The sequence below is a fragment of the Oncorhynchus tshawytscha genome, linkage group LG08 (assembly GCF_018296145.1).
Source record: "Oncorhynchus tshawytscha isolate Ot180627B linkage group LG08, Otsh_v2.0, whole genome shotgun sequence".
NCBI lineage: Eukaryota > Metazoa > Chordata > Actinopteri > Salmoniformes > Salmonidae > Oncorhynchus > Oncorhynchus tshawytscha.
In genome coordinates, this window is record NC_056436.1 from 77,471,027 (window position 1) to 77,484,402 (window position 13,376).

Sequence of the window (13,376 nt, forward strand, 5' to 3'; positions counted from 1 at the left end):
GAAGTGTTTATTTCACTTAATACCAATTTAGTGGCAACTTTTAGATGGCCTTGGAACCTGCTGAGACAGACACACACAGTGCAGCCCTACAGAGACACAGCCAGTGGGATTGTATAGATCAGATTGAGGTATAAGAAGTGCAGACTAATTAAACCCAGATACTGTAGGACAATGGCTTGTCTCAGATGAAGTTTGAGCAATTAACAGATCCTTCACGGCTCTAAAATATTATGGAAATGATTTGGTAGCCTCTAGTTTAGAGACAGGAAGCAGAAGCTACACAGAAGCAATGACATGCAGTTAGATCATGCTGTTTAATGTGGGCATTAAAGAATAAAACAATCTGAAATGTCTAGACATAAGATTTGCAGCTTAGTGCCATCTGCAATCTGAACGTTCCCCATCTCCATTATTCATAACACACATATGAGGTCTTCTGAGATCAGACCACGCTGCCATTTGTGCTCCAGCTGACAGAAAAGCAAGATAATGGGACAAACAGGCTTTCCTCTTTTTAGAGGCAATGTGCCTACATGTGTTATCTGGAGTTGGCAGTCTGGGCATAGCATGGATGACATTTATATGGGTTTTCTGCATTGATGCAGTTGTTTTGAGATTATAATCTGCATATTTATAAGAAAAATGTAACGACATTCATTGGGTTAGGTGATCATTTTGATCCTCACTATATCAGGATAATGTGAAATTATATTTCTCTTTAGTTATATGAATACTTTTAGACCTGTTTTTCACAATGATTTATATACATTGTTTTTTAAATTTCAATTGACTCAAATGTCTTAGAATGGGTCTACACTGCCCTCTGGTGGTTATTTACAGTGGTGCACTCCATGCCTGCATTCCAATACTGTTTCATATCAAATCAAATTTTATTTGTCACATACACATGGTTAGCAGATGTTAATGCGAGTGTAGCGAAATGCTTGTGAATATGACCCAGATGAGAAGACAGACAAGGGAAGACAGCTTGGTCATTTGTTTTATTTCTTGTCTGCGTAAAGCAGAGAATACATATCAATATGATATACAGTAGCAGTGAGACTTCATGGTTCACTCCGACTTGGTCTAAACCAGTGTAGATACTGTAGTAGGTGTTGATGGGTCAGTCTTGGTAAAGCTTCAGCTTGTTTCTTCTGGTCAAGTAACTTTCCTGGAGATTTGTCACTAGCCCGGGTGCCAGTCTTTCTGCTTCTGCTTGGCATGGAAACTCCACAAGGAGTCGGCAAGAGAGCAGAAACTGGCTTCCAAGTCCAGGCTAGGTTGCCACCCCTGCTCGATGAAATAGACAACAGGTTCAGAGTGGTTGTAGGTTGACTAGAAGCACGTTCTCTCCCCGTATGAAGAGCTGGTTGCGTGTGAACCCTCCCATCGGGCCGGGACACTACTTTCTTCTGGGACCGTCTTCTCTGGGGCCCCTCAGTCCCTGATTCCTGACCTTTAACATTTGACCCCTGGGTCTATTTTTTTTATTTATTTCACCTTTATTTAATCAGGTAGGCCAGTTGAGAACAAGTTCTCATTTACAACTGCGACGTGGCCAAGATAAAGCAAAGCAGTGCGACACAAACAACACAGAGTTACACATGGGATAAACAAACGTAGTCAATAACACAATAGAAAAATCTATACACAATGTGTGCAAATTTATTAAGATTAGGGAGTTAAGGCAATAAAAATGCCATAGTGGCAAAATAATTACAATGTAGCATTAACACTGGAGTGTTATGTGCAGAAGATGATGTGCAAGTAGAGATACTGGGGTGCAAAGGAACAACAAGGGGGGGTGAGGTAGGTAGTTGGTTGGGCTATGTACAGCAGCAATGATCAGTAAGCTGCTCTGACAGCTGATGCTTAGTTAGTGAGGGAGATATGTCTCCAGCTTCAGTGATTTTTGCAATTCGTTCTAGTCATTCTCAGCAGAGAACTGGCAGGAAAGGCGGACAAATTTGGGGATGACCAGTGAAATATACCTGCTGGAGCGCGTGCTATGGGTGGGTGTTACTATGGTGACGAGTGAGCTAAGATAAGGTGGGGCTTTACCGAGCAAAGACTTATAGATGACCTAAAGCCAGTGGATTTGGCAACGAATATGAAGCGAGGGCCAGCCAACGAGAGCATACAGGTCACAGTGGTGGGTGGTATATTGTGCTTTGGTGACAAAACGGATGGCACTGTGATAGACTGCATCCAATTTGCTGAGTAGAGTGTTGGAGGCTATTTTATAGATGACATCACCAAAGTCGAGGATCAGTAGGATGGTCAGTTTTACGAGGGTATGTTTGGCAGCATGAGTGATGGATGCTTTGTTGCGATATAGGAAGCCAATTCTAGATTTAATTTTGGATTGGAGATGCTTAATGTGAGTCTGGAAGGAGAGTTTACAGTCTAGCCAGACACATAGGTATTTGTAGTTGTCCACGTATTCTAAGTCAGAGCCGTCCAGAGTAGTGATGCTGGACGGGCGAGCAGGTGCGGGCAGTGATCGGTTGAATAGCATGCATTTAGTTTTACTTGCGTTTAAGAGCAGTTGGAGGCCACGGAAGGAGAATTGTATGGCCATTGAAGCTCGTCTGGAGGTTAGTTAACACAGTGTCCAAAGAGGGGCCAGAAGTATACAGAATGGTGTCGTCTGCGTAGAGGTGTATCAGAGAATTACCAGCAGCAAGAGCAACATCATTGATGTATACAGAGAAAAGAGTCGGCCCGAGAATTGAACCCTGTGGCACCCCCATAGAGACTACCAGAGGTCCAGACAACAGGCCCTCTGATTTGACACACTGAACTCTATCAGAGAAGTAGTTGGTAAACCAGGCGAGGCAATCATTTGAGAAACCAAGGCTGTCGAGTCTGCCAATGAGAATGTGGTGATTGACAGAGTCGAAAGCCTTGGCCAGGTCGATGAGGGGGGAGAAGGCATTTGGCTCTTACCATGTAGATGGATACACCCAGATTGACGGGTTGAGACCGTGTATGAGTACAAAGGTTGTTTCTTCCACGGTTGTAAATCTTGCTTTGTGCCCCAGGCCATGTGTATCCTAACCCAAAATACTTTTGGGGAAATGTACCAAGAGTTTCAAGACAAATTGGATTCTTTACAGGCTACTTACGGGCTAAACTTCAGCGTCTTCTATCTCAAGGCCATCAGACTGTTAAACAGCCACCACTAACATTGAGTGGCTGCTGCCAACACACTGACACTGACTCAACTCCAGCCACTTTAATAATGGGAATTGATGGGAAATGATGTAAATATATCACTAGCCACTTTAAACAATGCTACCTTATATAATGTTACTTACCCTACATTATTCATCTCATATGCATACGTATATACTGTACTCTATATCATCGACTGTATCCTTATGTAATACATGTATCACTAGCCACTAAGACAGTAGTTTTGGAATTGTTAGTTAGATTACTTGTTGGTTATTACTGCATTGTCGGAACTTGAAGCACAAGCATTTCGCTACACTCGCATTAACATCTGCTAACCATGTGTATGTGACAAATAAAATTTGATTTGATTTGATTTGAATACGGCTGCACAGTAAATGTCTCTTATCGATGGCGGTTATGATGTCGTTTAGAACCTTGAGCGTGGCTGATGTGCACCCATGACCAGCTCTGAAACCAGATTGCATAGCGGAGAAGGTACGGTGGGATTCGAAATGGTCAGTAATCTGTTTGTTAACTTGGCTTTCGAAGAACTTAGAAAGACAGGGTAGGATAGATATAGGTCTGTAGCAGTTTGGGTCTAGACTGTCTCCCCCTTTGAAGAGGGGAATGACCGCGGCAGCATTCCAATCATTGGGAATCTCCGGCGATACGAAAGAGAGGTTGAACAGGCTAGTAATAGGGGTTGCAACAATTTCTGCAGATAATTTTAGAAAGAAAGAGAGGGTCCAGATTGTCTAGCCCGGCTGATTTGTTGGGGTCCAGATTTTGCCGCTCTTTCAGAACATCAGCTATCTGGATTTGGTTAAAGGAGAAATGGTGGGGGCTATGGCGGGTTGCTGTGGAGGGTGCCGGGCAGTTGACCGGGGTAGAGGTTGCCAGGTGGAAAGCATAGCCAGCCGTAGAGAAATGCTTAATGAGAGCAGTGAGCTCTTTTCTGTTTGAAAAAGCTAGCCTTAGCTTTCCTAACTTCCCTGAAAAGTTGCATATCACGGGGGCTATTCGATACTAATGCAGAACGCCACAGGATGTTTTTGTGCTGGTCAAGGGCAGACAGGTCTGGGATGAACCAAGGACTATATCTACTCCTAGTTCTACATTTTTTGAATGGGGAATGCTTATTTAAGATGGTGAGGAAGGCACTTTTAAAGAATAGCCAGGCATCATCAACTGACGGAATGAGGTCAATGTCATTCCAGGATACCCCGGCCAGGTCAATTAGAAAGGCCTGCTCGCAGAAGTGTTTTAGGGAGCGTTTGACAGTGATGAGGGGTGGTCGTTTGGTCGCAGACCCATGACGGATGCAGGCAATGAGGCAGTGATCGCTGAGATCTTGGTTGAAAACAGCAGAGGTGTATTTGGAGGGCGAGTTGGTTAGGATTATGGCCGGGGTGTTAAGCATGTCCCAGTTTAGGTCACCAAGTAGCATGAGCTCAGAAGATAGATGGGGAGCAATCAATTCACATATGGTATCGAGGGCACAGCTGGGGGCAGAGGGAGGTCGATAGCAAGCGGCAACAGTGAGAGACTTGTTTCTGGAAAGGTGAATTTTTAGAAGTAGAAGCTTGAATTGTTTGGGTACAGACCTGGATAGTAAGACAGAACTCTGCAGGCTATCTTTGCAGTAGATTGCAACACCGCCCCCTTTGGCAGTTCTATCTTGGCGGAAAATGTTATAGTTAGCGGTGGAGATTTCAGAGTTTTTGGTGGTTTTCCTAAGCCAGGATTCAGACACGGCTAAGACATCCGGGTTGGCAGAGTGTGCTAAAGCAGTGAGTAAAACAAACTTAGGGAGTAGGCTTCTAATGTTAACATGCATGAAACCAGTTCAGTCGTGATGGATAGGCGGGGCTCCCTGACGACAATAAAGGGTCCATGCCAATTGGCAAAAGAGCCCTAGAATTAGCTGTTATATAGGCCTAGCTCGAGGCTAGCTCAAGGCTAACTGGTGCTTGCTTCGGGACAGAGGTGTTAGCTAACAGCAGCCACTCATTTGCAGCTAGCTAGCTGCAATGATCTGGTGTAATGATCCAGAGCAGCAGGAATCTGGTGATGTGGTAGAGGGAAGCAGTCCGATATGCTCTGGGTTGATATCGCGCTGTGCAGACTGGCAGGTATTGTCCAAGCTAAGGCTGGCTGGTGACCGAGCTAAAAGGTGAAGACCGCTAACCATGGCTAACAAAGACTAGTTGCTAGTTAGCTGGCTAGCTCCTGATGGAGGTTCCAGTTATAAGGAATAAAATAGATCTGTACCACATTGGGTGAGGCGGGTTGCAGGAAAGTATATTTAGTTCATAGATTGAAAGTGAGAATAAGATATATATGATTAAAAAAACTGCTATTTACAGGGGATAAGACAAAGACAAACACACACGTCCGACTGCTACGCCATCTAGGGATGGCCTGTGGCCCCACTGTGGTCCTCGGAAGTTGGGGATCCACTGCCCTAGGGTCCCCTGTATTGGGTTCCCCTCATCTGCTGTCTCTAATTTGAGTTTGGAACCCTGGGGAGGCTCAGCTTTCCTCTTGTCTATCTGCTTCTTCTTCTCACATTCTCTCAGAGCCCCACTCTCCTGGAGTTTCAGCTTGTCAGAGAGCTACAGAAGGAGAGGGGAGACAAAGGGGTTAAAAGAGTCTTTGCGATAGCTAATGAGTTTGTTTTCTGATTGCAGAGAATGAAAATGGCTGTACCTTTTTTAGTGGGTGGCACATGATCTGGATATGTCATAGCCTGCATCCAAAACAACACCCTACTCTCTAGAATGCACCACTAGACTAGAGGATCAGAGCCCTTCATTGGCAGCCAGACCTACCTGTGTGACAGTGAGGGCCTTCTCGTGGTTGAGAGCTTCACCCACCATCGCCAGAGAGAAAGAGAGAGGGGAGAGAGTGAGGACAATGATGTGCGCACTGTCTTACATCAGACTACAGTCGTCTGCAAGCCACCCATTTTACATCAGACTACAGTCTAGTCTACAAGCCACCTGTCAAGAGGTGGTGGAGGGCATGGGTAAAGGTGAGGGAAGGACGGGTAAGGGTGAGGGAAGGACGGGTGAGGGAAGGATGGGTAAGGGTGAGGGAAGAACAGGTGAGGGAAGGACGGGTAAGGGTGAGGGAAGGACGGGTAAGGGTGAGGGAAGGACGGGTAAGGGAAGGACGGGTAAGGGTGAGGGAAGGACGGGTAAGGGTGAGGGAAGGACGGGTAAGGGTGAGGGAAGGACAGGTAAGGGTGAGGGAAGGACGGGTAAGGGTGAGGGAAGGACGGGTAAGGGTGAGGGAAGGACGGGTAAGGGTGAGGGAAGAACGGGTAAGGGAAGGACGGGTAAGGGTGAGGGAAGGACGGGTAAGGGTGAGGGAAGGACGGGTAAGGGTGAGGGAAGGACAGGTACAGGGTGAGGGAAGGACGGGTAAGGGTGAGGGAAGGACAGGTAAAGGGTGAGGGAAGGACAGGTAAAGGGTGAGGGAAGGACAGGTACAGGGTGAGGGAAGGACGGGTAAGGGCGAGGGAAGGGGGTGAGCTCTCACCAAGTTCCAGAACTTGTCGAAGGCCACTATGAAGCCAGAACACACACCACGGAGCCCCTTAAAGGTTCTGATGTGAACTTTCACCCTTATCCTCTCTTCAACGCAGCAGTACAGCTCCCACAGAGGGCTTCCTGTATGGACTGTATAAACAGAAAGGAGACATGAAATAGAATTCACCTGGCTGTCAATCACAAGTTTGACACGTCAATAAAGCCCCACATATCAATATAGAGTTTTAATTCGCTTTTATATATGTGGCAATATGAGACAACGATCATATAAGTAAAGTATGAATGAAATGGGAATGTTTTGATCTGACACCACCATCAAAAACGAAATGATTCAAAGCAGGCCTACAAAAGCTATAAATAATTCACGCCATACGTAGCATCCTTGTCAGGACATTATTGTGCATTCTACAACGTTGGGCAGTGGCGCTGGTACCCTCCTCTCCCTCTGTCGGGTTGTTCACCATCATCCTCTCCAGTTTCTCTATCCTCTCCGGATCCGCTACACCTTTCCTGGATTTACTCAGTTTTCTCTCCACGTTTTTTTCCGCTTGGCGCGACCCCCCTCCAGACAGCTCTCATACTCGGCTATGTTGTTGAAGCACTTCACGTTGGGGTATGGAAGAGGCGCTGCAGGGGAGTAGTGTTCCAGGAGTGGATCAAATCTATCGGAGGTGACGTCCAACTTTGCCACGATAGCATCTTCTTCTTCTGCCGTATGTTCGGTTGCATCTGAAGGACATGCACTTGTTGATCCTCTCTCTTTCTTTCTTTTCTGATGTTTTACATTTTTGGTGTTTATCTCCTCTTCTTTCCCTCTCCTCCACGTTTGAAACAACCGCAGACATGCACGACGCTAAGTATCATGGGAAACTTAGTCTTCTTCCGCTGCATTTCTCGATGTTCACCAGAAGGGGGCGCTGAAGTACTATGAAGCAGATTTGCACATTAGTCGTCTGTAGTCTTTGTTTTTATTGTTTTTTAAATGAAATTATGTCCAGGAACTCAGCTAAAAGACAATCGACAACTACAATTAAAACAATTTATGTTCTTTAGTTGTTTTTGTTTTGTGAGATCGTAGATGAGATACTGTCCCGGAATTTAAATACGCAGTATCTGTTCTAGTAGGACTTATTTGGTGGACGGACAGGGTTGCACCCACTGGCGAAAACAACATGTGTTCTGTTATTTGCCAGATACATTCAGACAGTGAAATTAAAATAACAACTTAAAGCTTTGCCTCGACAATAGCATCACTTACATAGTTTCAACTAAAGTAAACTAAGTTATAGCATTGTATTTAGGAAGTATTCATCATGAACCGAAGATGATGCCAATAATTTGTAAGTAGCTAGCTAGCCTGTCAGCCTGGTCTTATAGACTAAACGTATCATCAGGGATGGTCAAAATAGTATGATATGTTACATAAAACAGAAGACTACTTAATGCTAAAACGGAATGAGGTTGATCGGTCAGTCGGTCAGGGTGGATGGGTAGCAACCTAAAAAATACATGGTCGAATCTCGAATTGATACTTTTAGCTAATTGTGGCGCAGCGATCAAGGGCACTGCGTGTCATTGCTAAAGGCATCACTACAGACCCCGGTTCGATTCCAGGCTGTTCAGAACCGGCTGTGTTTGGCAGTCCCATAGGGCGGCCCACAATTGGCCCAGCGTCGTCCGGGTTAGGGTTTGGTGGGGTAGGCCGTCATGGTAAATAAGAATTTGTTCTTAACTCACTTGCCTAGTTAAATAAAGGTTATATATATATATATATATATATATATATATATATACTTTGCAACTACTTACTAATTTTAACTACTTAGCATGTTAGCCCACCTTAACCCCTAGCCTGGCTATGGTTAGCCAGCTAGCTAGCGTTAGCCACAACAAATTGTAATTTGTAACATATTGTATCTTTTGCAAATTCGTAGCATATTGTATTAATTGCAATTAGTAAAATATCATACAAATTGTAATTTGTAACATATGAAATGGATGATGGACAGATGAATACATACCAAACGAAACTTAACATCATAGTAAATAGTGTCTTGAATTTCCTTACAGAATAATAAGAAATGCTCCAGTCTAAAAGCGAGCAGAATTTCAGACATGAAGACCACAGCCAACCTTGTGCTACTGCTTCTTCTTTTACAACAGAACCTACTTTGATTTGATCTGGTCTGTCCTTTCTCATAGAACCCTCATGTTTGGTCCAGTGCTGTGTAGATTACCAGGAGGCATCAAGACGCGCATCCTCCGGCCAGTAGCCAGTGTTTTCACCAGCAGCTCCAGAATGGCCAAGAGCAAGTTTGAGTACGTCCGTAACTTTGAGACAGACGACACCTGTCTGAAAAACTGTTACATCGTGGTGCGTTTGGATGGAAGGAACTTCCACAAGTAAGTAGCTCCAGAGAATAGCAGGGGGTGTATCTAAATCTCCACAGAATAGCAGGGGGTGTATCTAAATCTCCACAGAATAGCAGGGGGTGTATCTGTAGCTCCAGAGAATAGCTGGGGGTGTATCTGTCGCTCCAGAGAATAGCTGGGGGTGTATCTAAATCTCCACAGAATAGCAGGGGTGTATCTGTAGCTCCAGAGAATAGCTGGGGGTGTATCTGTAGCTCAGAGAATAGCTGGGGGTGTATCTGTCGCTCCAGAGAATAGCTGGGGGTGTATCTGTCGCTCCAGAGAATAGCTGGGGGTGTATCTGTCGCTCCAGAGAATAGCTGGGGGTGTATCTGTCGCTCCAGAGAATAGCTGGGGGTGTATCTGTCGCTCCAGAGAATAGCTGGGGGTGTATCTGTAGCTCCAGAGAATAGCAGGGGTAGCTAAATCTCCACAGAATAGGGGGGTGTATCTGTAGCTCCAGAGAATAGCTGCTGTAGCTCCAGAGAATAGCTGGGGGTGTATCTAGCTGGGGTGTATCTGTCGCTCCAGAAAATAGCTGGGGGTGTATAGCTCAGGCTGGGGGTATCTGTAGCTCAGAGAATAGCTGGGGGTGTATCTGTAGCTCAGAGAATAGCTGGGGCTGTATCTGTAGCTCAGAGAATAGCTGGGGGTGTATCTCTCGCTCCAGAGAATAGCTGGGGGTGTATCTGTAGCTCAGAGAATAGCTGGGGCTGTATCTGTACTCCAGAATAGCTGGGGTGTATCTGTCGCTCCACAGAATAGCTGGGGGTGTATCTGTCGCTCCACAGAATAGCTGGGGGTGTATCTGTCGCTCCACAGAATAGCTGGGGGTGTATCTGTCGCTCCACAGAATAGCTGGGGGTGTATCTGGCTCCACAGAATAGCTGTGTATCTGTCGCTCCACAGAATACTTGGGGGTGTATCTGTCGCTCCACAGAATAGCTGGGGGTGTATCTGTCGCTCCACAGAATAGCTGGGGGTGTATCTGTCGCTCCACAGAATAGCTGGGGGTGTATCTGTCGCTCCACAGAATAGCTGGGGATGTATCTGTAACTCCAGAGAATATCTGGTGGTGTGTCTGCAGTGGCATCCTCTCCTCTCTTCTGCACTGAATGATCTGTGCAGATCAAATATGTGGAGAAAATCGTTACCATCCTGTCACATTTCACAGTCAATTGCTTAGTGACCAAGCAGGACAAGAACAATGTATTTTATTATTGAGACGCACCCTTGAAGTGGACTGAGGGACTGAATGAGAAGCCAGGTGACAAATTACGACTAGTGTGTTAGTATCTGTAGCTCCACTGACTGACTGATCCGCCGAATGGCTGACTGACCCACCGACTGACTGACCCATCGACTGACTGACCCGCTGACTGACTGACCCGCTGACTGACTGACTGACCCACTGACTGACCCGCCGACTGACTGACCCACCGACTGACTGACCCACCGACTGACTGACCCACCTGCTGACTGACCCACCTGCTGACTGACCCACCTGCTGACTGACCCACTCACTGACCCACTGACTGACCCACTGACTGACCCACTGACTGACCCACTCACTGACTGACTGACTGACCCACTCACTGACTGACTGACTGACCCACTCACTGACTGACTGACTGACCCACTCACTGACTGACTGACTGACCCACTCACTGACTGACTGACTGACCCACTCACTGACTGACTGACTGACTGACCCACTCACTGACTGACTGACTGACCCACTCACTGACTGACCCAATGACTGACCCTGTGTTGCTGTAGGTTTGCAGAGCAGCACAACTTCATGAAGCCCAACGACAACAGAGCTCTGGGCCTGATGACGTGCAGCGCCAGGTCTGTCATGGAGGACCTGGATGACATCATCATCTCGTACGGACAAAGTGACGAGTTCAGCTTCGTCTTCAAGAGGACCTCCAACTGGTTTAAGAGGAGAGCCAGGTAATAACACACATGTACAGAGACGCACACACCGTCACACAGACACTCCCCAACCACACAGACACTCCCCAACCACACAGACACACACAAGAAATGTTTATTGCATTTGAGTGACACTTTTCTGGTCTCCTCCCTCTCCCCTTCCACTCCCCCTCCAGTAAGCTGATGACCCATGTAGCATCCCAGTTCTCCTCTTCCTATGTGTTCTACTGGAAGGACTACTTCGGAGACCAGCCCCTCCTTTACCCCCCGGGGTTTGACGGGCGGGTGGTTCTGTATCCTAGCAACCGCAACCTCCGGGACTACCTCAGCTGGAGGCAGGCTGACTGTAAAAATACACACAAACACACACTCCTATCCCCCAATACATTATCGTGTGTGTGTGTGTGTGTGTGTGTGTGTGCTTTGACTACAGTAGATTCTCTTCCACATTTGTGGTTCTGTTTCGTAATGGTGTGTGTGTTTGCCAGGTCACGTCAACAACCTGTATAACACAGTGTTTTGGACGTTGGTGCAGAAAGGCGGACTCACCACTACACAGGCAGAGGACAGACTAAAGGTGAGAGTTACTCCAGTGAGATTAGCATAATTACAGGTGTGGGGGTGTGTCAGGCTTCAAATATCTGTTATTTTTGAGGTGTGTCATTTGCTAAGGGGCATCTGCTTGTTAGTCATAACTATAATTATTATGTTAATAGCTTTAGAATGGATGACTACTTCATGCTGTTTACTTTCACTGAAAACCAACTCACAGTTGACCGTTCCATTTACCAAGAACCTTTTAGATACATAATCAAATCTCTGTGATGTATGTCTCTCTCTCTCTCCCTCCCAGGGAACGTTGGCAGCAGATAAGAATGAGATCATGTTTTCTGAGTTTGATATCAATTACAACAAGGAGCCTCTGGTCCACAGGAAAGGAACCACCCTCATCTGGGAGAAGGTGAGAACTCCGGTTGTCCTTAATGCACCCTATTCCCTATATAGAGCCTCTTGTCTGAGGTAGTGCACTATATAGACAATTGGATGCCATTTCAGATACATTCATAAAAAATAGAGGCGTGTGTGTGTGAGGGCGTTAGGTAGCCTAGCGGTTAACAGTGCTGGGCCAGTAACTGAACGTTGCTGGTTCCAATCACTAAGATGACTAGGTGAAAGTCTGTCGACGTGCCCTTGAGCATTGCACTTAATCCTAATTGCTCCAGGGTCACCGTCAATAATGGCTCACTCCAAGGGTGTCTGGGGGAGTGGGATATGAAGGATTAGGGCTATACAATTCACACCTATAATACATTAATAATTAGGTAGGTGCTTACATTTTGTCCTATCCTTCGCTTCTCTCACTCTCAAATTCTCAACCCCCTTCCTTCATCCCTCTGTCCCAGCTGGAAGAAACAGTGACCAAGAGTGTGAAGCTCCCCAACGAGGCGGGGGAGGAGGTGCTAGTGACACGCACCAGGAGGCGTGTCAGTGCCCACCACTGTGATGTCATAGGGAACCAGTTCTGGGAGGAACACCCCAACATTCTAGAAGACGACAACTGCTGAGCTGACGGGGAACATAACTTTTCCTGTCGGAGAAAAACCAGCAGACACCAGCCCTTTGTGGATAACGTTGAACATGGACAGAGTCTAGGGGGAGTTCTTCGTACTCCCAAATGCTCCTGCTGTGGGATGGAGAGGGTTGAGAGCTCTCACTCTGCATGGACAGATACTGTTAACAACCAACTCTTGATTGGAACAAACTGTCTACGGTTTGTAAAACAAGAGGTCTTTCATAACTCCACACCATCATTCTCTTTGCTCATGTACTGTATACAAATATTTTACTGTGATTAAATACGACCGCTCTTTTTATGTCTGGATCCATTAAACCAAGAGAATATGTACTGTTTGTTTTTCCGGTGGTGATGCTGGCATATTATATCATCATAATAAACTAGTAGGCTTACTGTTGGGCATGTGCAAGTTAACGACATAGAGATCTGATTGTCTCACTGAGAAGCATCTGTCTGATTCTCTCTCTACACACTGGTTTACAGTGGCTGATAAATGTATACTAGTTGGGCTGACCAGGTTATTGCTTTTGGTGGGACAGCAAAAACAAGATGGAACCTAGTTTCTCAGGTAGGTATCACCATGCACAATGCTGGTACAGTAGGCCTACATAAACCAGATTGCTCTCCACTACAATCCCTGCCCAGAAATGGTGCCAACCCCAGCATGGTCATGGCATGTTGTACTGAACACTACCTGCCGCTCTGCCCAGAAACTA

General features: G+C 46.1%; 1 protein-coding gene across 3 annotated transcripts; it reads left to right on the forward strand.

Moving 5' to 3' along the window:
• The first annotated feature begins 7,171 nt into the window (after positions 1-7,171).
• Positions 7,172-13,074, forward strand: thg1l (tRNA-histidine guanylyltransferase 1-like). 3 transcript variants are annotated; one of them, XM_024406693.2, is made up of 7 exons: positions 7,172-7,405; positions 8,937-9,137; positions 10,926-11,102; positions 11,261-11,430; positions 11,573-11,661; positions 11,938-12,045; positions 12,488-13,074. In XM_024406693.2, exons 1-7 carry the CDS (start codon positions 7,350-7,352, stop codon positions 12,647-12,649), a joined length of 963 nt encoding a protein of 320 aa, XP_024262461.1. In that variant the 5' UTR covers positions 7,172-7,349; the 3' UTR covers positions 12,650-13,074. The 3 variants fall into 3 exon arrangements, with proteins under 3 accessions (XP_024262461.1, XP_024262462.1, XP_024262463.1); XM_024406694.2 differs by lacking the exon at positions 7,172-7,405 and adding an exon at positions 7,730-8,074; XM_024406695.2 differs by lacking the exon at positions 7,172-7,405 and adding an exon at positions 8,098-8,444.
• Positions 13,075-13,376: the final 302 nt, after the last annotated feature.

What these genes read in the sequence shown, in the direction of transcription:
- thg1l (XM_024406693.2), top strand. Translation starts at nt 7,350, where the DNA reads ATGGAAGAGGCGCTGCAGGGGAGTAGTGTTCCAGGAGTGGATCAAATC. An exon ending in GATGGAAGGAACTTCCACAA is followed by an intron (nt 9,138 to 10,925) that starts GTAAGTAGCTCC and finishes GTGTTGCTGTAG; the next exon opens with GTTTGCAGAGCAGCACAACT. An exon ending in AGGCAGAGGACAGACTAAAG is followed by an intron (nt 11,662 to 11,937) that starts GTGAGAGTTACT and finishes TCTCCCTCCCAG; the next exon opens with GGAACGTTGGCAGCAGATAA.